Source organism: Eschrichtius robustus, chromosome 11 (assembly GCF_028021215.1).
Source record: "Eschrichtius robustus isolate mEscRob2 chromosome 11, mEscRob2.pri, whole genome shotgun sequence".
Classification (NCBI taxonomy): domain Eukaryota; kingdom Metazoa; phylum Chordata; class Mammalia; order Artiodactyla; family Eschrichtiidae; genus Eschrichtius; species Eschrichtius robustus.
The window spans coordinates 56,861,447-56,888,857 of record NC_090834.1 but is presented as its reverse complement, the minus strand read 5'-3'; the positions used below and the strand labels follow the sequence as shown (position 1 = coordinate 56,888,857).

The window sequence follows — 27,411 nt, the reverse complement described above, 5'->3', positions numbered from 1 at the left end:
GAGGTGATGTGGGGTCTACAGGAGAGAGACAGACAGCCTGTGTCCCAGCATGGCTCAGCCTTCCTTGGGAAGGGGCAGCTGAAGATGCCAAAGCAGTTGTTGACTAGAGACTCAAATCCAAAGTCAGGAGAAGGAAGGATTTGGAATTAAGTCTCTGAGCCAGCAACTCTGGGCGGTGGGCATTCAGGCCTGCTTTTGGCTTCTTCCAAAGCAGACAGATCCCTGGTCAGGGAGGTTCTTAGGGTCCAGGCATTGGTGGAATTGAGTTCATCCCAGTGATGGGAGTGCCATTTGGGGGTCATCAACTTCATCCCACGTTGCCTTTGCATTCAAGAACCTCAGGTTTGCCTTTTTCTTTCTTTCTTTTTTCTTTTTTTTTTTTTTGGGGTTTTGTTTTTTCGATGTTCCAGAGCCCCTCTCTTGGGTTTGAAGCCTGGAGGTTCTCACGTGGAGGGGTGGTAGAAAAGGAAGCTTGGAAACCCAGATTCTACTTCTAGAAAGATCATATAAGGGAAAGAACATAGTGAGGCAAGACAAAACCCAGGTCCAAACTCTGGCTCCCAACTTGCAAACTGTGTGATCTTAGACAGTTTCCTTAACCTCTCTGAGGTTCAGTTTCCTTATCTGCAAATTCATGGCAGAAATGGTTTTCAACAAGTCATGGATAAGAATACTAATAGTGTTACCACTTTGGGGCAGCCAACATAGAGCAGGAACTGTTCTGTTTTGTTACATAAATGATTGGATTTAATGTATTTTAAAGTGTCCAGCTTGGTTCCTGGCTCATAGAAGGTTGCCTGTGTTTCCTCAAACCCAAGCCTCCATGTGCCTGGAACTCCATTTCCTCTTTTGTAGCGTGAGGTGCTTGGACCAGTTTTCTCCAAAGTCCCTTTCCTCACTGAGTTTCTAAGTATCTCTGATTCTCTGAATCTTGGTAGATGGTTCTTTGGGAAATTAAAACAAACACAACGGGGAGGAAAAAAAACCCTATAAAGCCATTTTGCCTGAGGCTGAGAACTTGCATCTGAATTTGTAGTTGCAAAGGAAAGCTTCTATCAGGAATACTGCAAATTCCCAGGAAACCAGGGGGCTGAAAAGAGTCTTGGGCCTTAATTACAAGTGATGGAAGGTGGGAAACTTTCTCATTATGCCTTTAGGAAAAATGCTGAAAATTGATTTATTCACTGCTTTTTCTACTGTGCTTTTCTGAAGAGTTGGGAATTTTACTCTTCTTTCCTACGACATCAGAGGTAGACATTTCCCTCAAGTTAAAAAGCTCTTTACTCATCCGTTCGTCCCAGACTTCAGTGTGGCTCCCTGGGACAGTGGTGAAAAATAATAATCCCTTTCACGTGTACACAGCTTTGCACTTTACAGAGAGAATTCAGATCTAAGAATGAGGATTTTGGAGTCAGACACAGCCCCAGCCTTGCCACCTCTTCCTGGGCGGGTTACCTTACCTCTCTGACCCTCACTTTCTGCCTTTGTAAATGGGGTCAGTGGTCCCCATCACACAGGCTACAAGTGAGGGTTAAGTGTATGATGGATCAGTGGTAGACATTTTTAAGTTGCCCTCCTAGTGTCCCAAGTGTGCCTTCTCTCTCTTTCTTTTTGGGGTATCCATGTATTTTTAGGGACGCTGACTCCACCTAAGGGCTTAGCACTGAAGCATGTGACCTAGGCTAAGCCAATCAGCGCATTCTATCTCCCCAGCCATGTTGGTTGGTTCAGGGGTTGTCATGTGACATAAGCCTCTCCAGCATTATAGGCTTAAGACCCTATCCTGTTTTTGGAAAAAAGATGAGATGCCTTTTTATTGTTGTTGTTGCTGGATGTGAATGAGGTTGCATGTAGCCCACGTGGAAGCTAAATGGTCAAGTTTAGTGAGAATTAGTAGTATCTTGGCTTTTAGTAGTAAAATGGTTTTTTCTTCAGCTACAGTAACCTGCCAAGGCATCTCACAGGAAATTCATGGGAAGATGAGGCAGGGGGCGTGCTTAATGCAGACAGATATAAGAGAAGTGTCCTCTCAGTCGGTTAAGTTTTTCTGGGGCTGGCAGCAAGCTGAGTAGGGTGAACGCTGTGAAACCCTGTTGAGATATTCCTGTGCGTCCACAGGCCCCAAGGATGTTTTCGTCACACCTGCTCACCACTGTGTCCTCCCTCCCTTCCCACTCTTGGGACTCCTGTTCTCGACGTGAGCACCTGGAATTCTTCCCTGAAAGAAGAATCCTCTAATTCTGTCAGCAGAAACAGGTCCAGACTGGGCTACCCCAGTTTGGGGGCCAGGAAGCCACCACGTCCCTAAGGGGCATTCACGTGGGCTGTACACACTGCCCTCTCCACACTTTTGTATGTGCGGTCCCCTCTATCTGGATCGTCTTTTTTCCCATTACCTGGCGAATGTCCACTCGTAAGCGGACCTCACACGCCAGCTGCTCCCTGGGTAGAACCAGCTGTGTCTCCTGTGTTTCACCGGCCGTCAGCGCAAGCCTCCGCCATGGGCCCCTCACACTGGACAGCAGTTGTCTGTCTGGCCTCTTGCAGGGTGAACTCCTGGAGGGCAGGGATCATCTTTCTATCCCCAGTGACTAAAACAGTGGCTGCACAGAGGGGGCCCTTGTTGAATGAAGGAAACTGCCTTAAACTAGGGGCAGGAGGATTATGTCACAGGACAAAAGACGGGGAGATGACCACGTTTGCAAGTTGTCGTGCCCAACTTTTGTCCACCACGAGCTCTGTTCTATAAAAGGTGGTTTTACCCAGACCTGAATCCCCAGAGCTGCTCTGACTCCTGAGGTCTTCTGTGACTGGCCTGGCAGCGGCTGCTTGCTGGAAGGAGGCCGTTAGAGGCATTTCTGGCATGCGTGACCTATGGGGCATTTTATACTCAAGTTGGTTTCACGGTAGTGGAGACCAAAGCCCACTTTTAAAATCAGACGGTAGGGGAAAGAGAACCAACACGAGCCAGGCACTGTGCTAGGCAGGTTATAAAATGTATCTCATTTCACCCCTGCAACCATCCTATCAGGTAAGTATTTTTTTTTTTCTTATTTGTCCATCTGTTCTTTGCTCCTTTTTCTCCCTCTTTTCCTACCCTCTTTGGATTATTAATTTAGTCTTCATTTTATCTCCACTACTGACGCTGTGCCTCTGCTTTATCTTTTAGTAGTTGCTCTAGGATTTACAATATGCATATTTAACTTGCCAGAGTCAGGGTAGATATTCTAACTTCAATTTATAGATCAGGAAACTGGAATTCAGGGGAAGTTAAATAAATTTTGTGACTGTCATAGCTTAGAAATGATGGATCTTTCACCTAGTTCTGTCTGTCGCCAAAGTCTGAATTTTCCATTACCTCATCCCAAATAAGAGAACTGAATTCTTCTTTTCTTTTTTTTTTTGTCATACCTTCATTCAACTTATCAGGGACTCATAACCAGCCTGATCTCTGGGTCAGAAACTCTCAAAGTACATTCCAGGGGATGCATCCAGTGAAATATTAGGGTTTCATGGTCAAATAAGTTGGAAAAATAGTGGGTAAATACGTGAAACAGTTCTCTTTACTACAGGACTTCTCAGAGCCTTTCATAAGCTGAAACGTATCGTGAAAATTTAAGAACGGTAGTTGCCCTGTCAAATTGATTTGATGCCAAAACCAGTTTTTCCAAAGCATTTCTCTGAGCTAGTGTTTCTTCAAAAATACTTTGGAAAATGCTGCTCTAAGAGGAAGTCAATATCTCCCATTACGCCATGCCGGCTTTCTCAAGGAAGACTGTCTTTTCAGATGACCAGAGTGATCGTGGTTCCTGCCCTCTGAATGAGCCCTGATGCTCACCTGTCATGAAGCACTTGATGTCCTGAGAGTTACTGATGGGGTTGTTGTTTTTAAACATATAGAGATTAAAAGGCATGATATTGCTGCTACTAAGCTGCTTCCACAACTCGTGGTCTGGGCTAGTCCAGCGACCAGCCAGCACGTCGTAATCCCGCCGGCCCATGTGGACGAGCTTGGTGAGCGGATCGTAGAGGCCACCGTGGTAGCCAATGATGATCTGGAAGTTGGGGTTGGTGTCCATGTAGATCTCCCCATAGGCTGTGTACAGGATCTGCTTGATCATTAAGCCCGTTCCACTGAAGACAGCAAGAGGGGTCCCGATGTTGTCACAGGCTATGTAGAACTCATCTCCGCTGCTCAGCTCCATGGCAAAGAGGTGTCCTTGCAGGTCGTAGTAGAGGGATGTGATCTCAGAGCTGGAGTGGTTGTACAGGTGGGTGACCTTGGTAGGACTGGTCAGGTCTGCATAGAAGAACTGCAGGTGGTGGCTCTGGCTGCTCTTGCTGGACACCCGCCGCCCCAGGCCATCGTAACGGTACCTGACGCTCCAGCCGCCACCCCGGTTGTAGGCCTTGATGAGCAGGCCCGCTGAGTTGTACTCAAAGACATCACTGCCCCTCTGCCTCAGGAAACCGTCCTCGTCCATCTTGTATTGCACGTCACCCAGCCTGGTGATGCGGTCACGGAGGTCATACCGTAGTGGGGTGAGCCGTGCACTGTTCCCGGGGCTCAGTAAGTGCAGGTTCCCATTGAGGTCATAGCTGTATCGCCAGAGTGGTTTGTCATTGATGGAGACCGTCTGCAGCTGGCCGTCGGCGTCGTACTCGTAGGAGTAGCGGGTGGTGTTGGCATAGGGTCCCACCTTCAGCTCCTTCTTAACGACTCGCCCCATGTTATCATACTGGACGGTCATCCAGTACATGAGCGAGCGGAAGATCTCGTATTGCACTTCCTTCATCCGGCCGTATGCGTCAAAGTGCTTGGTGTGGGTCATGACCGCCGTGGTGATGATCTGGTTAATGTCGTAGTAGATGACACCAAATTTCCCGAACTGCTCCGTCTTGCCCGACACATCGTCATAGCGATAGAGGTCGATGGGCAGCGGGGTCTCATTGATCACGGCCTGCATGCTGGTCACCCGGAAGCTGTTGTCATAGTTGTAGTCAAAGCGGGCATTGACCATGCCTTCCTCGGTGAAGCGAAAAATCTGGCGGTCGATAAGGGGCCCGATTTGACGGTAGCGGATGGTGCAGGTGAAGCCCTCGTTCTGTAGGTTGATGGTCTTCAGCATGCCGGCGGTCTCGTCACAGGTGAAGCTCACCTTGGTGGTGTCGTATAGCATCTCGGCTAGCTTGGACAGCTTGCCATACTTGTATATCACCCTGCGGCCGGTGCCCAGGTAGAAGGTGTGGAGGAGGTGGCCGTCCTCCGTGAAGTCCTGGATGACTGAGGCGTTGCCCTCGGGGGGCTGGTAGATGTTCCTGTAGTAACCCACTGAGCGGATGGTCTCCAGCGTCTGCCGGGCCACGTTGGGCATGGTCACAGAAGAGAGGCGGTCGTTCTTGTCAAACTCAAAGATGTACTGCCTCTGGCTGTGGAGGAGCAGCACCATAGACTGGAGGGGAAGGAAAACCGAGAGATGAGAAGAGGGTGCTGGGAAGGAAGGGGTGGTCTGTGCGCCCAAGACTTAAAGGAAAAGAATGAAAGGTCAAGGAAGCTGGTGCTTCTCTTAAGTTATGCCCAAACCAGAGCTTTCCAACCAGTGCGCCCTAGGATATTGCAATGGGGTACAAGTGTGCTAAGACAAGAATTTCTCTCTGCCCTTGACCCTGGCAGGGCCTGGGGCCCCAGAACATGCAGCCCATTTGCCTTCCTATAGTGAGCAGCCTTGTCTGTTTGCCCCTTTGTGGGGTACAAAAATGATGACTTCAGCATGGGATGGGGTTGGGAGCACTGGCCTAAAGTATTTGCAGCAGCCTCTCTCCTGGCTTCCTTGTCCCAGCTTCCTTCTCAGATCAATCTTCCTACTCAGGCAAGAATGATTATCCTAAAACACAGCCTGACAATGTCTACTGCCTGCTAAACAACGTCCGTTGACTCCCTGTGGCCTACAGGATACAGACATGTCTGAGAAGGACATTTAAGGTTTTGCATAATTGTTTATGTAGTAACAGGTCATACGCCCACCCGGGGGTGGGGTGGGCTGTGATGGGCATGGGGAAACCTGGTTTCTAATAACGGACTCATTGTGTGGCCCTGGGCAAGTTCTTTCCCTCTGGGTTGGATTTTTCAGTAGGTTGGATGACCCCCAAGGTCTCTCTTAGCACTACCACAAAATGCTGCGCTCGGAGATGCGAACACTGCACAGGGTAGGGGAGACAGATCACAGATCAAGCAGAGCCTGGGCCCTGGACAGGTGACCAGGAGCAAAACATTAAGTAAGGATCTGGGTATCAGAACTGGGGCATGAAATACAGTCTGTTTCAGGAATAAGTCAGTAGATAAAAGGCCTAAAGGCATCTGGGCATCAAAGTTAGCATTTTCTCTTATTTGGGACCAACTTTTGATTTCAGGCCCTTTCTGATGCCAAGTCCCTGGGATGAACTGAATCCTGACCTGAAGCAGAAGGGACATACTAAGGCCACACCTAGCACCTGAAGCTCAGGACTAAGCACCTCTTGCTTAATACTAATCCCCAGGCTTTTGCCTTTTGTTCTCTGTGACCAGATCACACCAAGAGCCCTAGACCTGGGAGCAGACCCCTGCCTGGGTCTGGGTCCGCAATCCTGCTCTGTAACTCCAGAGAGTGTTTGGGTCTAGCTCCAGCCTACTGGGTGGGACTTTCACATTCTCCTGTCCCAGGACCCCCCCACTTACCACCCCATCACCATAATCCATCCATACACCACCCGGGACCCCCTGGCACTCTGAGGCAGATTTTCCTGAACATTTCCTTTTGGAGACCACATGGGTCAGATCCATCCCACTGAGGTCAGCAGGCTGGGCCTGGCCATGGGTTGAGCCGCAGTGATGGATCTTCTATATGGCAAGGCCAGTGATGGAGGGAGACAGACACCTGCCTTCTCTAAGTACGTGTAGCTCCAGGTCTTCCCATCAGCAAAGATCCTAGATGTGATGCGACCCGCCTGATCGTATTCCATCCTCTCAGACATGATGCCCCTCTGGACGCCAGCAATGTGGCCCCCTGGGGAGTAGGTCACGTTGACACCATTCAGCCTGCTGCTAGGTGACCAGAGGCTGGGCCGCCCCGCCTGGTCGTACAGGATGCGGAGGGTGAACTTGCGGTGGTCATCATAGATCTTCTCTGTGCGTGTCACACGGTCAAAGTCCAGAGACAGGAGGTTCCGGTTGTGAACCTGGGGAAGGGGTAGGAGGAAAGAGAGAGTTAATCTAGACATTGGGAACTTGGTCTGAGAAGCTCCCGAGTAGAGGGGGCAGCACAGGTTGTGGGTGTCAACAGACAAGGGTTTGGGTCCTGGCTCTGTCCCCTGTCAGCTCTGTGAAGTTTCCTCATCTGTAAAATGGGAATAATCATGCCAATTACATAGGGCTGACGTGAAGATAAAGACAATGCAGATGCTGGGTAAAGAGCAGCGGAAACGATTACATCATTTCCTAATATGATTCTCCTAATGAGGATAGAAAGGCAGATCCTTCTTGACTCCCTCCTGAAAAGGGAGAGGCCACGTGGGCCCAGCAAATCAGTGCCTGACCCCGTTATTATGTGCCAGTGTTTGCACTCGTGCTTGATACCAGGGAGGCCACAGTCAGGGACAGGCTCCAGGTCCCGTGGCTGGTGAGTGACTGAGTCTGGATTTGACTCTCACCATTGCAACGTGCCAACATATGATGTGTGGTCCTCTGAGCAAGTCCAGCCCTTCTTAGGGCTTTGGACTCCCCGTCCCCTCTGGGGCCTCTCCTGCCCTCTGCCACCACAATTAGGGCTTCTTGGTCACCTCAGTTAGCTCCCAAGACATCTTCTTCTTCCTGGAGGCCCTGGGAGGCAGTGTATATGTTTGAGTCTGGGATGGCTTCTCTGACTGGGGGTTGCCAGGGGACACTGTCCTAGGTTTTAGAACATTTTGCTCCTTCCTCTAGACTCAGGAGCCCATTGTATGATCTCTACCTGGGCTGCTAGGTCAGCACACAATTCAGTTTCCTTTCAGAGTCAGAAATACAGGGGTCCCACAGGGGTAGCAGTAAACCAAGGTTTTTCATATTTTAGTTAAGAAATATACTTCAGAGGCCTGTTTCTGTATTTGGATCCACCCCTTAGGGGTGCCAGTTGTCCCTGAAACACTGCCAGGTACTCTGAGGCTAAAATGCTGGTTCTCTCTAAGTGGTGCTGGGCCTGACGGGGCATTTGGGCACATTTTCGGACTCTTCCATTAGTTACTGGTTAAGTTTGACACGTAGGTAAGAAGCCCCAAGAGGAAAGCAGACGACGCAGGCCATATGATGCCAACCCGCACATGTGGATTAAGGTAATGAAAGGCCCTCTGGGGCCTGTGTGGTAGAAAAGGTCTCAAGTCTAGGAATCAGGGCAGGAGTCCAGCCTCAACTCTGTGACCGACTTTTCTGTGTGACCTTGGGCCAGTGCCTTTCCCTCTCTGAGTCTCAATTTCTTCCCCTGTGAAACAGCAGGGCTGTTGTGAGGATTGAAGAAACCTCAGTAAATTACCTAGCGGAGGGCTGGGCATATAGAAGGTACTGAGTTAATGGTTGCAGTTATTTCCATTAAATGACAGCAAATGATCGCGGTCATTCCCAGAGGAAGTAGAGACATGTGTGTCTCCCCCTTCTCCTCAAACAAATTCTAAAGCCTTGAAAATCAGGATTTATAATGATGGTGCTGAGATGACTTTAGCTGTGAATGGCCTGGTTAAAATAAGGTTGCCTTCCCAGGGGTAATCAAACACAATTGCAGGAGCAAAAACAGTGTGGCAGACAATTCCCATGAAAAATCAGAGGCGTTGGAGGCTGAAGCTGTGTTCTTTGCAGAGAGGGCAGGGGAAGATGTGGGGTCTGCGCTGCCAACAGTGATGGGGGCCCTTTTAAAGCATCTCTGGGAAGGTCCCTTGTGACTCCCCACAAGGTGGTACCATCAAGCCAGCCGCCCCCCTCACCTCCTGGAGGGCCCCCAGTGAAGAGGATCTACACCTCTGCTGCAAAATTAATAAAATTGAATTAAGCAGCTCACTGGGGAACCACCTAATGCTTCCTGTGCTCAGCAGGGGCAGCAATGAGATAATTTTACATCTTTCTTTATTAAAAAAAGTTCCCAGTTGTATAAAAAATGAGCTCCATTACGGCGCGGTGCACCCGGCTAACATTCTAATTCCACATCCTGCCACTGTGGGTGGCCATTTATTTTGGGAGGACTCGGAGATGCGGTCGCCCGACTGGAGCGTCATTCATCTCAGGCTCGGAGAGGGACCAGCTGATGCCTGGGGAACTTTTGGTCCAGTTCACATGGCAGAGAGGAAATCCTAATAGCACTCATTGGTGCCATTTATTGAGCACCTGGGGTCTTCCAGCGCTGGGCTAGGTGCTTCAAATATATCATCTGGTTTCTGCAGAGGAATCTGAGGCTCAGAGGAGCTGCTCAAGGCTACACATGTGGCCCAGGCAGGAATAAAACCAGGTCAAACTTTCTACTTAGCCCACTGCCTCAGATGTGTATGAAGGGCTCCTGGAGAATTCACACAGGGGGCTCAGTGAGGCCATGGATGGTGTCCCACAGAGAACAAAGAAAGCTAGGCCTTCTCTGGGGAGCCAGTGGAAGGCTGTTTCCCACATTAGATAGTTGCTTGAGTTCTTGACTGTTGAGGAACACAGGAAACCTTGTTGTCTGGGCTCTAGTTGTGTGACACTGAGTAAGTAACTTACTGTTTCTGTATCTGTTGTGAGAATGGCACTATGAGACAGGGTGCCTATTTCTAGTCATTACTGCCTCCCAGCTGTGTGAATCAGGAAAAATCCCTTTTCTCTCTGGACCTTGGTTATCCCATGCATGAATCAGGGGCTTAAGTGAACTTTCTTTGTGAGAAAGGGCAGGGGGCTCAAGACAGCCCCGGCCGTGTTGCATCAGGATGCTTCTGTGGCTTTTAGGAGTCAGGAGCATGTGGCTCAGTCCTGTGGTACCCTGCAGCTCGGCAAGTCTCCACGGAGCACCTGTGGTCTGCAAGGCACTGTGCTGAAAGCCAGGTCTGGGTCCTCTGTTTTCACCCTCCCCACTGCCTTCCTTTCTGAAGTTGGAGGGAAAGAAGCTGGGCAATCTGGCCCTGGGACAGAGGCCACACTATAGAGACATGGCAGTCAGGCAGAAAAAGGGCTGTTTCAGGGCATCCACACACTGAAAAGTGCTCTGAGATGCCACACTGCAGATGCCAACCCCCTGGCAGTGACAGCTACGGTGGGGTCGTTCTGCTGTCTCAGGAAGGATAACTCTGCCTGGAAGGAGAATGTGGCTTAGGTTCCAAAGAGCTAAACTGAATCTTGGTACATGTTAGCAACAGTAATAACAATAACAGTAATAAGAATGACAATAAAAGGACAACTAGAATAGGTACTACTGACCACTTATTATGTGCCAGACTCTGTATAGGGCACTCTATGTATTATTTCTAATCCTTGGAGCAACTTGTAAATTGGTTTGATCTTCCCCATTTTATGGATAATGAAATTGAGGCTTTATGAGATTACGGATTTGCCCAAATTCACTCAGGGAATAATAGAAGCCGGAAGCCTGACTAACATCAGAGCCAGTGATCGTTTCACTAGCACAACACAACTGAAAAGATACGCGAGCCTCTTACTGTGTGTAGTCGCTTAATTTCCTTTCCCCTTTGCAGATGAAGCAACTGAGGCCCAGGAACACTTTCTCCCTGGGACAGTTTCAAGAAGAGTCCAGTTCTCAGATGCCTCCCCCTTCGTTCCCCCCAGGATCCAAGCGCCCCCAGGGGCTGAGACCCGCCGGAGGCCTGGCTCACCCGAAGCCGGCGCCCGAAGACGGTGACCTGGCCGCGAGCCTGCTCCCTGCGCTGCCGCCACTCCACCAGGTTGAGGCCGTTGTCGATGGGCAGCGTGACGTTCCGCTTGCCCACGGTGGGGTTGACGGTCCCGGCCAGCAGGTGGGGCTCCGTCTGCAGGGCCACCTCCATGCCGTTGGCCAACAGCAGCCGCAGGGAGCCATCGGCCCCGATGTAGTAGCTGTTCCGGACCTGGTCTGAGGGAGAGAAGAGGGACGGACTCTGCTCAGGAGGGTGGAGGACGGAGGGAGGTGTGTGTACAGCAGAGGCAGTGGTGTGGTCTTTAAACGTGTTTATGCTTCCGACTACAGAAACAAAACACTGTCATTGAAGAAAACTAGGAAAATACATGGAGGTCCGTGAGCTCAATACCCAAAGGAAACCACTGTAAATATTTTGGTATATTCCTAGATTTTAGGATATTTCTGAATACATTTACAGTTAAAAATGGTTGCTGGGCTTCCCTGGTGGTGCAGTGGTTGAGAATCTGCCTGCCAGTGCAGGGGACACGGGTTCGATCCCTGGTCTGGGAAGATCCCACATGCCGCGGAGCAACTGGGCCCGTGAGCCACAACTACTGAGCCTGCGTGTCTGGAGCCTGTGCTCCGCAACAAGAGAGGCCGCAATAGTGAGAGGCCCGCGCACCGCGATGAAGAGTGGCCCCCGCTCGCCGCAACTAGAGAAAGCCCTCGCACAGAAACTAAGACCCAACGCAGCCAAAAATAAATAAATAAATTTAAAAAAAAAATCTAAGACATTTGGTTTAAAAAAAAAAAAAAACATGGTTGCTTATGGAGGTTTTTCACTGATCACTGTATTATATCGTTGAATATTTTCATAAATGTTTTTCTTAATGACTGCATGTTATTCCATTGCCTGGAAATACCAGGATTTATTTAACCAGCCCTCAAATAGATAATTCTGATTACTTCCAGCTTTGCATAATTACAGGTAACACTGCAGATAAATATATTTTAATCATTATGCTAAGTGAAAGAAGCCAGACACGAAAGGCCAGATATTGTATACATCAGTACATTTATATGAAATGTCCAGGACAGGCCAACTCACAGAGACAGAAAGTAGATTAGTGAGGGAAAGGGAGAATGGGGTGTGATTGCTAATGGGTATGGGGTTTCTTTTTGGGGCTGATAAAAAAATTTCTGGAATTAGTGGTAATGGTTGTACAGCTTTGTAAATATGCTAAAAACTGCTGAATTATACTCTTTAATAGGGTGGATATTATAGTATGTGAATTATATCTTTATTAAAAATATACATTTTGGATAAATCAATGTCTTCATTTGGGGTTATTTAATCAAAACAGACTCCTAAATGTAGGATTACCAGAGCAAAGGGTTGAACATTTTTAAGCCTCTCCCACTAGGGCAATAACACTCTTTGCAACAAGGTGAAAAATAAGTACAATATGTATATCAATGACAGAATGCCAAATATATATATATATATATATATATATTTTTTTAATATATATATATATATGTTTTAAATTGCTGTCATATATACATATATGTGTGTATATGTCATATATGTATATATGACAATGATTTAAAAATAGGCTTGAGTTTGAAATTTTAAATCTGATTAAAACATTTTAGTTAGGATCTTTTAGCTAACAGAACCTTCTGGAGAAAAAGTAAATTTCAGCTGTAAAATGCACACTGTGTTCTTTTCTAAAAATGGAAACATTTGAGTCTGCGCTGCAGTCACCTGCCTCTTGCCCTTCCTTGGCTGTTGCTTCTGCCTGCACTGCCCCTGTGTTTAATAAATGCTAGCCCAAGCCCTTTCTTCAAGGCTCTGCTTAAACGTCATCTCTTCCCAGAAGCTTCCCTTGTTCCTCTGGTTGGAACAAATGCCTCCCCCTCCCTTAGCCTCTTTATTGGTCTCATTAGGGGTCCTGCAGCTGAGGGGTAGGGGGATTCACCACTCTGTGAGTGAATGAATTCTCAAATACCTAAGTGCCTACCGTGAAAGGCACTATTGCACAGAGATTAAGAGCATGGATTCTGGAGCCAGGCTGCCTGGGTTCAAGTCCCAGCTCTGCTGCTCTCTTGCTGCAAGACCTTGGGCGAATTCCTTAAGCTCTCATGCCTCTGTTTCTTTATCTGTACACTGGGGATAATAATTGTACTGTTACCTCACAGGATTAAGCAGGATAACGAATATGAAGAGCTGAGAGCAGTACTGCACATCTAGTGCGTGTTACATAAATGTTAGCTATTACTAGTTGCATGTGCCTGGCGCCGTGCTGGTCACTGTCACATCTATCTCTTGTCATCTCTCCTCTATCTTCACCGCCCCACTTCACACACCTGTCAGAGTGAACTTTCCTAGTACCGATCATGGTCCTTCTATAGATCCCCCTTCCTTTTAGATCAGTGCTTAAGAGAATGTGTTCTAGTGCTTAAGAGAATGTGTTCTAGAGCCTATTTGCCTGGGTCCAAACACCCTACTAGTTGGGTGACTTTGGATAAGCTATTTAACCTCTCAATGCCTTATTATCTTCATTTGGAAAATGGGAGATATTAATAATATCTCAGAAGGTTGTTGTGAGGATTAAAAAGGATGATGAATGTAAAACACTAAAAATACACTTCATACTGAGTTAAGTGCTCAAAATATCAGCTATCATTATTATTATTGCGTGTGCTCAGTAAATACTTGCTGGATGGAACTAGATATATACTAGGCTATGTCAAGCAATAAGGATGTGGTTTTTGTAGGTAACCCTCACTGAATCTTCCCTGCTTGGTGGCATCAGATCAGCCTCTCTCTCCCCCACCCCCTCGCCCCCATCTTTCTCCCTTTCTCTCTCACGCACGCAGAATTCTAAAGTCTGCCTCAAACTTGCTATGCATTATTCACCGACAATCTGTATTTTACTTCCTCTGAGCAGTGAAAAAGCCTGTGTCAATTTATCTTTTAAAGCTGCTCCTTGCTGAATCCACGTATGTCCATTAATGGTGACTTTGGATGGAACAGCATCTGTCGAGGCCCATCTCAAACGATCCCCCTTTAATGTGAGCTGTGACTTCCCAAGGCTGCTGTTCATTAGTAGCTACTTCTTATTTCTTCCCATAGTTCAGACGTAAGATGAAACCGAAAGAGTTTTTCACGAAGACTCTACTGAGCTGGCTGCAAAACTGAGGATCCGAGCCTGGTACGAAAGGAGAGCTTGGCACAGGTCCCAAAGAAGAGAAAGAGGTACCACGTTTCCTGGATTCTGAGATGTACTTTTCCTTTTCACGTTTTAATGTTTCTGAAATTGGAATGCGTCTTAAGTCCTTGTATGGATTCTGAGCAGTGTCTCTCCCCAGCCCCCGACCTGAAAAGTTGTTATTAAATCGATGGTACATTTTAAAACTGAGGAGACGTGGCACTTCTGAATTTAAAAAGTTGTCTAAATATTGGAAGGCCTGCATTAACTTTTGAGAAAAACGCTGAAAGCCGGCTTAGACGTACGGAGCAGAGCAGACAATTCTTAACCACAGGGAAGAAAGTAGGCTTGAAGGATATGACGTCTGTGTGTCATCAGCTGCCCCTGCTGTTCTTGGTCAGGCAGAACCCTGGCTGGTTTGGAACTGGTACCTCTTCTTGTCAATAACCCAGCCAGAGCATAAATACCTAGGGTCTGTCCCAACCCACTGCTAAAGGTGCTTGGTGGGGAAGGAATTCCAGGGCTTGATTTCTCTTTCTTTGACTGAGAACCGCTATTGTTCTTTGAGCTTTGGTAGAGGCATAGGACCACATTTGGGAAGAAAAATGGTTGTGAAAATATATGGTTATTTTCTTACGGTAAATCAAAATGCCTGTTAATTAATTAATCCAACAAGTACTTTCTAAGCAATACTATGTGCCTGGCCCATGCTGGTCACTCTATGTATATTGTCTAAAGAAACTGTCTTGAGAGAAGATTGGTTCAAGATGGCGGAGCAGAAGGACGTGCTCTCACTCCCTCTTGCGAGAGCACCGGAATCACAACTAACTGCTGAACAATCATCGACAGGAAGACACTGGAACTCACCGAAAAAGATACCTCACATCCAAAGACAAAGGAGAAGCCACAATGAGACAGTAGGAGGGGCACAATCACAATAAAATCGAATCCCATAACTGCTGGGTGGGTGACTCACAGACTGGCGAACACTTATACCACAGAAGTCCACCTACTGGAGTGAAGGTTCTGAGCACCACGTCCGGCTTCCCAACCTGGGTGTCCGGCAACGGGAGGAGGAATTCCTAGAGAATCAGACTTTGAAGGCTAGAGGGATTTGACTGCAGGACTTTGACAGGACTGGGGGAAACAGAGACTCCACTCTTGGAGGGCACACACAAAGTAGTGTGCGCATCGGGACCCAGGGGAAGGAGCAGTGACCCCATAGGAGACTGAATCAGACCTACCTGCTAGCGCTGGGGGTCTCCTGCAGAGGCAGGGGGTGGCTGTGTCTCACCATGAGGACAAGGACACTGGCAGCAGAAGTTCTGGGAAGTATTCCTTGGCGTGAGCCCTCCCAGAGTCTGCCGTTAGTCCCACCAAAGAGCCCGGGTAGGCTCCAGTGTTGGGTTGCTCAGGCCAAACAACCAACAGGGAGGGAACCCAGCCCCACCCCTAAGCAGTCAAGTGGATTAAAGTTTTACTGAGCTCCGCCCACCAGAGCAACAGTCAGCTCTACCCACCACCAGTCCCTCCCATCAGGAAACTTGCACAAGCCTCTTAGATAGCCTCATCCACCAGAGGGCAGACAGCAGAAGCAAGAAGAACTACAATCCTGCAGCCTGTGGAACAAAAACCACATTCACAGAAAGATAGACAAGATGAAAAGGCAAAGGGCTATGTACCAGATGAAGGAACAAGATAAAACCCCAGAAAAACAACTAAATGAAGTAGAGATAGGCAACCTTCCAGAAAAAGATTTCAGAATAATGATAGTGAAGATGATCCAGGACCTCAGAAAAAGAATGGAGGCAAAGATCGAGAAGATGCAAGAAATGTTTAACAAAGACCTAGAAGAATTAAAGAACAAACAAACAGAGATGAACAATACAGTAACTGAAATGAAAAATACACTAGAAGGAATCAATAGCAGAATAACTGAGGCAGAAAAATGGATAAGTGACCCGGAAGAGAGAATGGTGGAATGAACTGCTGCAGAACAAAATAAAGAAAAAAGAATGAAAAGAAATGAAGACAGCCTAAGAGACCTCTGGGACAACATTAAACGCAACAACATTCGCATTATAGGGGTCCCAAAAGGAGGAGAGAATGGACCCGAGACAATACGTGAAGAGATTATAGTCAAAAACTTCCCTAACATGGGAAAGGAAATAGCCACCCAAGTCCAGGAAGCACAGAGAGTCCCATACAGGATAAACCCAAGGAGAAACACGCCGAGACACAGTAATCAAATTGGCAAAAATCAAGGATAAAGAAAAATTATTGACAGCAGCAAGGGAAAAATGACAAATAACATACAAGGGAACTCCCATAAGGTTAACAGCTGATTTCTCAGCAGAAACTCTACAAGCCAGAAGAGAGTGGCATGACATATTTAAAGTGATGAAAGTCAAAAACCTACAACCAAGATTACTCTACCCAGCAAGGATCTCATTCAGATTCGATGGAGAAATCAAAAGTTTTACAGACAAGCAAAAGCTAAAAGAATTCAGCACCACCAAGCCAGCTCTACAACAAATGCTAAAGGAACTTCTCTAAGTGGGAAACACAAGAGAAGAAAAGGACCTACAAAAACAAACCCAAAACAATTAAGAAAATGGTCATAGGCACATACATATCGATAATTACCTTAAACGTGAATGGATTAAATGCTCCATCCAAAAGACACAAGCTCGCTGAATGGATACAAAAACAAGACCCATATATATGCTGTCTACAAGAGACCCACTTCAGACCTAGGGACACATACAGACTGAAAGTGAGGGGATGGAAAGAGATATTCCATGCAAATGGAAATCAAAAGAAACCTAGAGTAGCAATACTCATATCAGATAAAATAGACTTTAAAATAAAGAATGTTACAAGAGACAAGGAAGGACACTATATAATGATCAAGGGATCAATCCAAGAAGAAGATATAACAATTATAAATATATATGCACCCAACATAGGAGCACCTCAATACATAAGGCAACTGCTAACAGCTCTAAAAGAGGAAATCGACAGTAACACAATAATAGTGGGGGACTTTAACACTTCACTTACACCAATGGACAGATCATCCAAACAGAAAATTAATAAGGAAACACAAGCTTTAAATGACACAATAGACCAGATAGATTTAATTGATATTTATAGGACATTCCATCCAAAAACAGCAGATTACACTTTCTTCTCAAGTGCGCACGGAACATTCTCCAGGATAGATCACATCTTGGGTCACAAATCAAGCCTCGGTAAATTTAAGAAAACTGAAATCATATCAAGCATCTTCTCTGACCACAACGCTATGAGATTAGAAATCAATTACAGGGAAAAAAAACCATAAAAAACACAAACACATGGAGGCTAAACAATACGTTACTAAATAACCAAGAGATCACTGAAGAAATCAAAGAGGAAATCAAAAAATACCTAGAGACAAATGACAATGAAAGCACGATGATCCAAAACCTATGGGATGCAGCAAAAGCAGTTCTAAGAGGGAAGTTTATAGCAATGAATCCTACCTCAAGAAACAACAAACATCTCAAATAAACAATCTAACCTTAACGCCTAAAGGAACTAGAGAAAGAAGAACAAACAAAACCCAAAATTAGTAGAAGGAAAGAAATCATAAAGATCACAGCAGAAATAAATGACATAGAAACAAAGAAAACAATAGCAAAGATCAATAAAACTAAAAGCTGGTTCTTTGAGAAGATAAACAAAATTGATTAACCATTAGCCACCCAACCTTGATGGTACCACCTCACCATCAAGAAAAAGAGGGAGAGGACTCAAATCAATAAAATTAGAAATGAAAAAGGAGAAGTTACAACAGACACCGCAGAAATACAAAGCATCCTAAGAGACTACTACAAGCAACTCTAGACCAATAAAACGGACAACCTGGAAGAAATGGACAAATTCTTAGAAAGGTATAACCTTCCAAGACTGAACCAGGAAGAAATAGAAAATATGAAAGGACCAATACGAAAATATGAAAGGACCAATCACAAGTAATGAAATTGAAACTGTGATTAAAAATCTTCCAACAAACAAAAGTCCCGGACCAGATGGCTTCACAGGTGAATTCTATCAAACATTTAGAGAAGAGCCACCCATCCTTCTCAAACTCTTCCAAAAAATTGCAGAGGAAGGATCACTCCCAAACTCATTCTATGAGGTCACCATCACCCTCATACCAAACCAGACAGAGACACTACAAAAAAAGAAAATTACAGACCAATATCACTCATGAATATAGATGCAAAAATCCCCAACAAAATACTAGCAAACAGAATCCAACAGCACATTAAAAGGATCATACACCATGATCAAGTGGGGTTTATCCCAGGGATGCAAGGATTCTTCAATATACGCAAATCAATCAGTGTGATACACCATATTAACAAACTGAAGAATAAAAACCATACGATCATCTCAATAGATGCAGAAAAAGCTTTTGACAAAATTCAACACCCATTTATGATAAAAACTCTCCAGAAAGTTGCATAGAGGGAAACTACCTCAACATAATAAAGGCCATATATGACAAACCCACAGCAAACATCATTCTCAATGGTGAAAAAAACCTGAAAGCATTTCCTCTAAGATCAGGAACGAGACAAGGATGTCCACTCTCACCACTATTATTCAACATAGTTCTGGAAGTCCTAGCCACAGCAATCAGAGAAGAGAAAGAAATTAAAGGAATCCAAATTGGAAAAGGAGAAGTAAAACTGTCACTGTTTGCAGATGACATGATACTATACATAGAGAATCCTAAAGATGCCACCAGAAAACTACTAGAGCTAATCAATGAATTTGGTAAAGTTGCAGGATACAAAATTAATGCACAGAAATCTCTTGCATTCCTATACACTAATGATGAAAAATCTGAAAGAGAAATTATGGAAACACTCCCATTTACCATTGCAACAAAAAGAATAAAATACCTAGGAATAAACCTACCTAGGGAGACAAAAGACCTGTATGCAGAAAACTATAAGACACTGATGAAAGTAACTAAAGATGATACCAACAGATGGAGAGATATACCATGTTCTTGGATTGGAAGAATCAACCTTGTGAAAATGACTATACTACCCAAAGCAATCTACAGATTCAGTGCAATCCCTATCAAATTACCAATGGCATTTTTTATAGAACTAGAACAAAAAATCTTAAAATTTGTATGGCAACACAAAAGACCCTGAATAGCCAAAGCAGTCTTGAGGGAAAAAAAACGGAGCTGGAGGAATCAGACTCCCTGACTTCAGACTATACTACAAAGCTACAGTAATCAAGACAATATGGTACTGGCACAAAAACAGAAATATAGTTCAATGGAATAAGATAGAAAGCCCAGAGATAAACCCACACACATATGGTCAACTAATCTATGAGAAAGGAGGCAAGGATATACAATGGAGAAAAGACAGTCTCTTCAATAAGTGGTGCTGGGAAAACCGGACAGCTACATGTAAAAGAATAAAATTAGAACACTCCCTAACACCATACACAAAAATAAACTCCAAATGGATTAGAGACCTAAATGTAAGACCGGACACTATAAAACTCTTAGAGGAAAACATAGGAAGAACACTCTTTGACATAAATCACAGCAGGATCTTTTATGATCCGCCTCCTAGAGTAATGGAAATAAAACCAAAAATAAACAAAGGGGACCTAATGAAACTTAAAAGCTTTTGCACAGCAAAGGAAACTACAAACAAGACGAAAAGACAACCCTCAGAATGGGAGAAAATATTTGCAAACGAATCAATGGACCAAGGAGTAATCTCCAGAATATATAAACAGCTCATGCAGCTCAGTATTAGAAAAACAAACAACCCAATCCAAAAATGGGCAGAAGACCTAAATAGACATTTCTCCAAAGAAGACATATAGATGGCCAAGAAGCACATGAAAATCTGCTTAACATCACTAATTATTAGAGAAATGCAAATCAAAACTACAATGAGGTACCACCTCACACCAGTTAGAATGGGCATCATCAGAAAATCTACAAACAACAAAGGCTGGGGAGGGTGTAGAGAAAAGGGAACCCTCTTGCACTGTTGGTGGGAATCTAAATTGATACAGCCACTATGGAGAACAGTATGGAAGTTCCTTAAAAAACTAAAAATAGAATTACCATATGACCCAGCAATCCCACTACTGGGCATATGCCCAGAGAAAACCATAACTCAAAAAGACACACGCACCCCAATGTTCACTGCAGCACTATTTACAATAGCCAGGACATGGAAGCAACCTAAATGCCTATCAACAGATGAATGGATAAAGAAGATGTGGTATATATATACAATGGAATATTACTCAGCCATAAAAAAGGAACGAAATTGGGTCATTTGTAGAGACGTGGATGGATCGAGAGACGGTCATACAGAGTGAAGTAAGTCAGAAAGAGAAAAACAAATACGTATATTAACGCATATATGTGGAACCTAGAAAAATGGTACAGATGAACTAGTTTGCAGGGCAGAAATAGAGACACAGATGTAGAGAACAAACGTATGGACACCAAGGGGGGAAAGCGGCGGGGGGGTGGGGGTGGTGGTGTGATGAATTGGGAGATTGGGATTGACATGTCTACACTAATATGTATAGAATGGATAACTAATAAGAACCTGCTGTATAAAAAAATAAATAAAATTAAATTAAAAAAAATAAAAATTGGAAATTGAAAGAGTAAAAAAAAAAAAAAAAAAAAGAAATTGTCTGAGCGACCCTAGGAAGCAGGACTTGTAATTCAGCCCCATTTCCCAGACCCAGAAACTGAGGATCGGAGAAGAGTGACTCCACCCAATTCACACAGGTTGCAGCTGGTACAGCAGGCAGAGGGGTCCCAGTGTGTCTGCCCCCGGAACTGCTGCTCTTTGCACTGCCCTGCACCATTCAACATGGCTTCAACTTGCTTTCTTTTCCCAGAGTAGAAACTTGAGGGCCATGGTGATGGGGTGGCAGAATTAGGACTAGAATTTGGCACTCTGACTCCCAGGCCAAGGCTGTCTTTACTACTTTGTGTCAAAGGTTTTGGGAGTATGAAAAGCTATCTGGAGGCTGGGGGAAAATGTCAAGCAAGGCTTTCCCTAGTGATGGCTTCTTTTTTCTCATGCTTACTAAGTCCAACAAAGCTGCAAGCTCCACTCTGGGTCACCAGGGCCCATGAGAACAATTGAGGCAGACAATTCACAGCGAGGTTTCATCCTTGTGATTTATCTGAAGCTAAAAGATCAACTCATATCAGGGATTATTTGATGGACACAGAGAAGGGTCTCTTCTCTATAGAATCCTAGGAGAGTAACAAAGCGCTCTCACCTGAGATTCAGGGAGGCCTTCTCCACGCCCAAATCCCTTTCATAATTAGGTGTAATTATTCTTGTCCTTTGTCCTCATCTGCACCAGAGTGAGAGTCAGTCTTTAATCCGGGAGCCATTAGAATGGCAGAATAGTGAGGTCACCTGGATTAGCAGCTAGTGGATTCTCTACCCTTTGTTCTGCTGATAATGGAATGAGACAATGAAATATTACTCTGAAGCTTGAGGGAGAGAATTTACAGGGCTCAGGCTGATGTGTTTTGCAAATTAGGTGGCAATACAGAAAGAAACCAGTTGTTATGCTTTCTTGTTCTTGGGCAGCTGCAGTTAGCAGCTTGTTTCTTGTGTCATCCTCTTTCAAAGGGGTCTCCCCACCCCATGGTCTCCAAGACCCCAACCCCCCACCTGGCTTACCTTGCAGCAGTGTATAGAAGGCACCTGAGGCAGACAGGTTGGTGGTTATGGTGACATCATCCTTGCTGGACGTCTCTACCTGGACATGCACTGAGCTGTCTGTATCACTTCGGAAACTGCTCACCTGGCCAGTAGGGAAGGTCACATTGGTCAGGCGCCCAAAGCTGTCGTACCTGAAAACCAAGGGGTGGCTCTGAGTAACAGAAATATAATGGTGCCATTGCTGGAACTTGGCATGTTCTACCTTATGCCATGGTTTTTCATGTTCTGCTTTTCTTTCTGGTCAGATACATTTCCACGTCTCCTGCATCTCCTTGGATACCACTCCACCCGCTGATATTCAACTGTAGGCAAACAACTTACCTCTCTGAATCTTCCTTTCCTAATTCTGTAGAGTGGAGATGATAACCCCTGCCCTACCCACCGCCCAGGATTCCTGTGAGCAACATGTGGAAGTGCCCTGTCACTATGTCACCCATGAAGGGTGAGATGATGGTGCCCATATGAGACGGATGACCCAGAGTCTTAGAGCTGGGCGACTCCCAGAGGCGAGCAGTCAAACTGATTGCTTGAATACTGGCTCAACCACCGCCCGCCCCCCACCTCCCCCAAGAACTGTAGGTTTCTCCTGAACAGCACTGGAGATAACCCTAACCCGACTCCAGGAAGCTACAGATCCTGGGAAAAGGGGACTTTGAATTCCAACCAGGATTCTGCTGCCACATAAGCAGGCTGGACAGATGGGCTCTAGCAACCCCTTCACATCTAGGTTTCACATCTGGCACCAAGCAGCTATGTATCTGTGGCGCTCAAAACTCACAGCTTCACTCTGGTGTGGTCTTTCTGAAGCATCATAATTGAATCTTAATTCTCTTTCCCATTCTCCTGATGAGACTAAAAGAAATACCTAAAATTATTCACCACCTACAGTATGGCGTTCATATTGTTCAGGTATGGTGCCAGTCGCACAATGTTCATACATCCTTTCATTTAATCTTCACAACTAGTCTAAAAGGTACATATTAGCTCCTTTTTGGAGGAGGCTCAGAAAAGTGAGGTCACCTGCTCAAGGTCACACAGCTAAGTGTGATAGAGTCGAAATTCAAACTCAGCTCTGTCTGCTTCCAAGCCATCACTTGGTTCTCTGTCTTCAGGGAGCATTTCCGTACTGTCTATTTGCAAGTATCCATCGCGTGTGTTCTCTTACCTGCTGCAGAGTGATTGGGAGATAGCGGGGAGCAGGCTACTAACATTTCGTAATTACGGGAGGCTGAAGTGTGAAAAGGTAGGTTTTAAAGAGCCTTTTTGCCCTTGTGTGCGAATGGGGAAAAAGTTCTTCGCCCAGATGCCAGTATTTCTGACTTCTACTCAGGCGCTAGCTTATAGCATGGGTTCAGCTGTATACGTCTCCCTCATGTACTCTGGGTCTCCCACTGGACTTTTTTTTCCTGCTTGGCTTTTAATACTAGGGTAAAGCTGTCCTCTTGGCCCCTGAGGGTTTTAACCATGGTGAAATGAAAGGCCTGAAAGTTCAATTCCATCCTTGCTCTTCTTGTGATGCCTTCAGCTGGGCCTGGCTTCCTGATGGGACCCTGGGGTCCCACAGCTTCTATGGTTTCAGGTGAGACTTGGTACGTGAGACTAGGCAGGCCTTTGCTGAGCAATTTTCTGTTCAAGGTCAGATTTGAATGCTGCGTGGATTCTGCCATCTGCCAACTCTTTCTGTCCCTGTGGCTGGTACTGATCACGGCACGCTTTGCACCAAACGGTAATAGTCCCTGGTGCGGTCTGCCACAGAGGAGGTGTTGGTGAAGGTCTTCGGAATGAATTGCCCCGGTCCTTGACCTGAGACCGACTCTGGGGGAAGGGCCAAGGGGCTCTGGGAGAGTTGACTCTTTGGTGCTGAGGCCTGAGGAAGGGGAATGGAAGCCCTTTCCAAGATGGCGAGAAAAGCGGGGGTCTCGACCACATATGTCAGGCCTGAGCTTGGTGGGGCAAGGCTGTGGAGCTGTTATCAGTCCCTTGGGTTCTCTTAGAGGCAGTTAAGGGCTTTGGAAACCTGTTTCCTGTCATGATTTCTCATTTTTCTTCCTTCGTACTGAATCAGGTTGTTATAAGGAAAGGTCAGTCTGGCTTAACGGAGGGTGGTGGTGTGACTTGACCTAGACTGGAGGGTGAAAGGTACGGAGTGCCCCTCAGAGCCGGGCGAGGGAGTGACTCTGCGAGATGCTGCAGGAAGGAGGGCGCATCTTGGGCTAAAGATCTGGAATGTCTGTCTTGAGGCCTCTCTCACCTGGAGAAGCTCACAGCTCAGCTCCCTGTAACTCTGGGAGAGGCTGGTGTCCTTTTGAACCCTTCATGGCTGCTGGAAATTTGAACACTAAGGAATTTCACAAAAATGTTTACAGTGGCTATCTCTGGGAGGTAGAATTACAGGTGATTTTAGTTGCTTATTTATATGCATTTTATACTCCCAAGACTTTTTTATAATTAACACGGATTATGTTCATCATCAGAAAAGTGCTGTGACAACCCAAGTAATGCCTCATAAGCAATGGACACCTTGGGGAAGAGGACTTTTAAAATTACTGGCATTTATAGAAGCATCTCATTTATAGGACATCTGCCAATATCAACCTCTAGGCCTTTTCAGTAAAATATTACTAGGGCATCCCAAATTTCTGAGCCAAAAATCAAGACCCGCCCCCCCCCCCGCCCCGCCCCCAAAACTGGCTCTTCCCTGGTCACCTTAACTGAATCTGTGGTCTATGAGTAAGCTGAGTGCTGTCAGATCCCAGGTCATCTTTGACATCAACTGGAAGATCCATTTCAGTCCAACAGTTTAATGGGATGAGTATGCTGGTTCTTTGAACACCTGTGATCCATGTACACACTCTTTATTAATCTAATTTCCTGACCTAACTGGCTAAAAAAGATTTTATTATACAATGCAAGATACTTAAAATGGAGCTTTGGAGTCTTACAAATAAGAGTTAAGAGATTATTAATTAGGGCTCAGATGTCGCCTCGATACTACTTCTATCAAGGCCTTGCTCAAATGCCACCTCATAAAGCCCTCCCTGGTCTCCCCAGCTCTTCTTCTCCCAGTGGTACTCTGGCACAGCTCTATCACAGAATGTGTCCCCTGCATTATAAGAGCTGACGTACAACTTGTCTCTTACTTTGGCCTCGGAGTGCCTGAGTCAGGACAGGGTCGTGGAGTCAGACAGCCAGACTGGGGATCTGGATTCCACCACCCTGGAGGTCTGGCCGTTAGGTCATCTCAGCTTCCCCAGCATGGGCACTGGTCGAGGGAAGATGGGCAGGGAATGTTGGCTGAACGAATAAACGAATGCATGATTGGACATGGGAGGCCTCTTTCCTGCTCTGTGGGAGAAGACAGACTGTCATTCATTCACACGCTACCCCCTGCAGGACCTGACAGAGGCTTCACACACAGTAGGTCCCTGATAAACATCTGCTGAATGCACAAATAAGGAAACAACCACCTTGACTAAACGATACTTTAGCAATCTCCGTAGGCATCTCCCCAGAGTTTTAGTCTCCAAGATAGAAAGAGGCTTTACATAAAGGCAGACAATTGTAATTATTATTGAAGGTGGCCTGTAATACGTAATTAAATTGAGCCTGAAGACGATACAATGAAAAGGCCCCATGCTTTCAAGATCTGGTTTTATTTTATATGAGGTGGCCAAAAAACAGTAATTTCCATTCCTCACATTTTCCATTAGAAGGACTGAATGTCTTAATTAAATGAACATCCAACAGAACAGCCAATTTATAGAATTTTCTTGTCTCTTATTCATTCATTTCAGCGCTTCCTGGAGCTTGAGAAATGCCACTGGATCTCTCTGCCACCTGATCAATACCTGTGATTATGCCATCAGAACGCTGCTGCTTCTGCCTCCGCGGGGAGGAGCTGGAGCTGCCCATCCTCTGGACCTTGACCTCTGCCCTGTGGCCCCCTTGGTGGGGCCCTTTCTCTTCCTGCTACAGAGCTGCTAAGGGAAAGGATGTTGGTGCTCCCCAACAGGGTGTTGGGGACAGGTCTCTGTCTACAATCCCTGGATTACAAGTGGCTGCCTCAAACCCTGGCCCCATGAGGGAGAACTTCCGGACAATGGCTTAGATACGTCTGTTGCAGCTTTACTTAAATTACTGGCCAATTTTCTTCCTTTCTGTTGAAGAGGAACAGAAGGAACATGTTGGTGTGGGAAGGTCCTTGGAGCCAGGTGGTCTAGGCTTTGAATCCAGGCTCTACACTTGCTAGCAATGCAACCCTAGAGGGTGGGCACTCGGTTCTGTTTTTCTGCTAACCATCCAACTCCTACCACAAATGATGCTATTTCAGGTAGGTTATATAACATAACCTTGTGTGCCTCTGTTTTCTCCTCTATAAAACGAGGGTAATAATACCTGTCTCAGAGAGATACTTGAAGATCAAACAAGGTAACATATTTAAATGCAAATTCCTTCCAGGGCTTGCAAGGACCCCATGAGACTGCCTTCACTAGACTATCAACTCCCTGAAGGAAGGGACTTTGTTCAGTCACTGGTGTATCCCCAGAATTTAGGAGAGTGCCCAGCATATAGTAGATGCTCAATAATGTGAATGAGCGTTGGTTGAATGATCTGCTCTTTCCTGCCTCTTTCTGATTTCCCCTTGAACCCTATTCCTTCCTACTTCCTCTGTTCTATTACATTTGCTTCTGTTCTCCAAACACACTGAGTTCAAACCAGGCTTGGGGTGCTCACACTGACTGTTCCCTTTGCTGGGAATGCTCTTCCCTCCAATCTTGGTAGGGCTAGTTCCTTTTATTACTCATGTTTTAGTTCAAAAGGTATTATTCCAGCAAGGCCTTCCCTGATCACCCTTTCTGATGGGTCCTCCCATCTTTATCACATTATCTTATTTTACTGTTTTCACTTATCATCTTGTTGATTTGTTTACTTGACTGTTGTCTCTCTTTTCCCGCTAGAATATAAGCTCCATGAGGACAGGGACCTTGTTTGTATTCTTAGTGCCTAAAGCAGGACCCAGCATATAAAAGGTACTCAATACATATTTCTTGGATGAATGAATGAATAAATGAATAAATGAATAAATAAATAAATAGTAGATATTATCGTTGTTTTTTCAAGAGCTGGGATGAGGATAACTAAGAACTCCATCCCTATTCCCTCTCACTTTCCATATGAGGAAGGGAAAGTTCATTACTATTCATAGAGTACATTTTAGGTACTGAGCACTGTTCTCACAACCATTTTTGAAAGTGGGCATTATTATCATCATTTCACAATTGGGGAAGCTGAGGCTCAGAAAGGATAAGTAACTTGAGTAAGATCACACAGCTAACAGAGGAATACAGATTCTGTCAGGTCTGTCTGACCTTAAAGTCTGTGTTCTTTCATCAAGCTTCCCATAAAGACGGTGCCATTTCAAATCATAACTTTTGTGTTCAACTATGTTAAAGAAAAAATTGGGTTTGGAAATCTCAAGTTGGGTCAAGAAGACCGACAGTTTTCTCTTCAAGATGCTTTGCTTTGCTACCATTACAGTTG

At 45.5% G+C, this 27,411-nt stretch overlaps 1 protein-coding gene across 1 annotated transcript in view; it reads right to left on the bottom strand.

Moving 5' to 3' along the window:
• The window catches only part of TENM4 (teneurin transmembrane protein 4), a 396,776-nt gene that overhangs the window by 9,307 nt on the left and 360,058 nt on the right, over nt 1–27,411 (bottom strand). Inside the window, exons 23-26 of the mRNA XM_068554555.1 lie at nt 21,829–22,001; nt 10,852–11,087; nt 6,919–7,215; nt 3,839–5,453 (exon numbers count right to left, since the gene is read on the bottom strand). Coding sequence (XP_068410656.1) covers nt 3,839–5,453; nt 6,919–7,215; nt 10,852–11,087; nt 21,829–22,001 — 2,321 coding nt within the window. The remainder of the gene's footprint in view (nt 1–3,838; nt 5,454–6,918; nt 7,216–10,851; nt 11,088–21,828; nt 22,002–27,411) is intronic.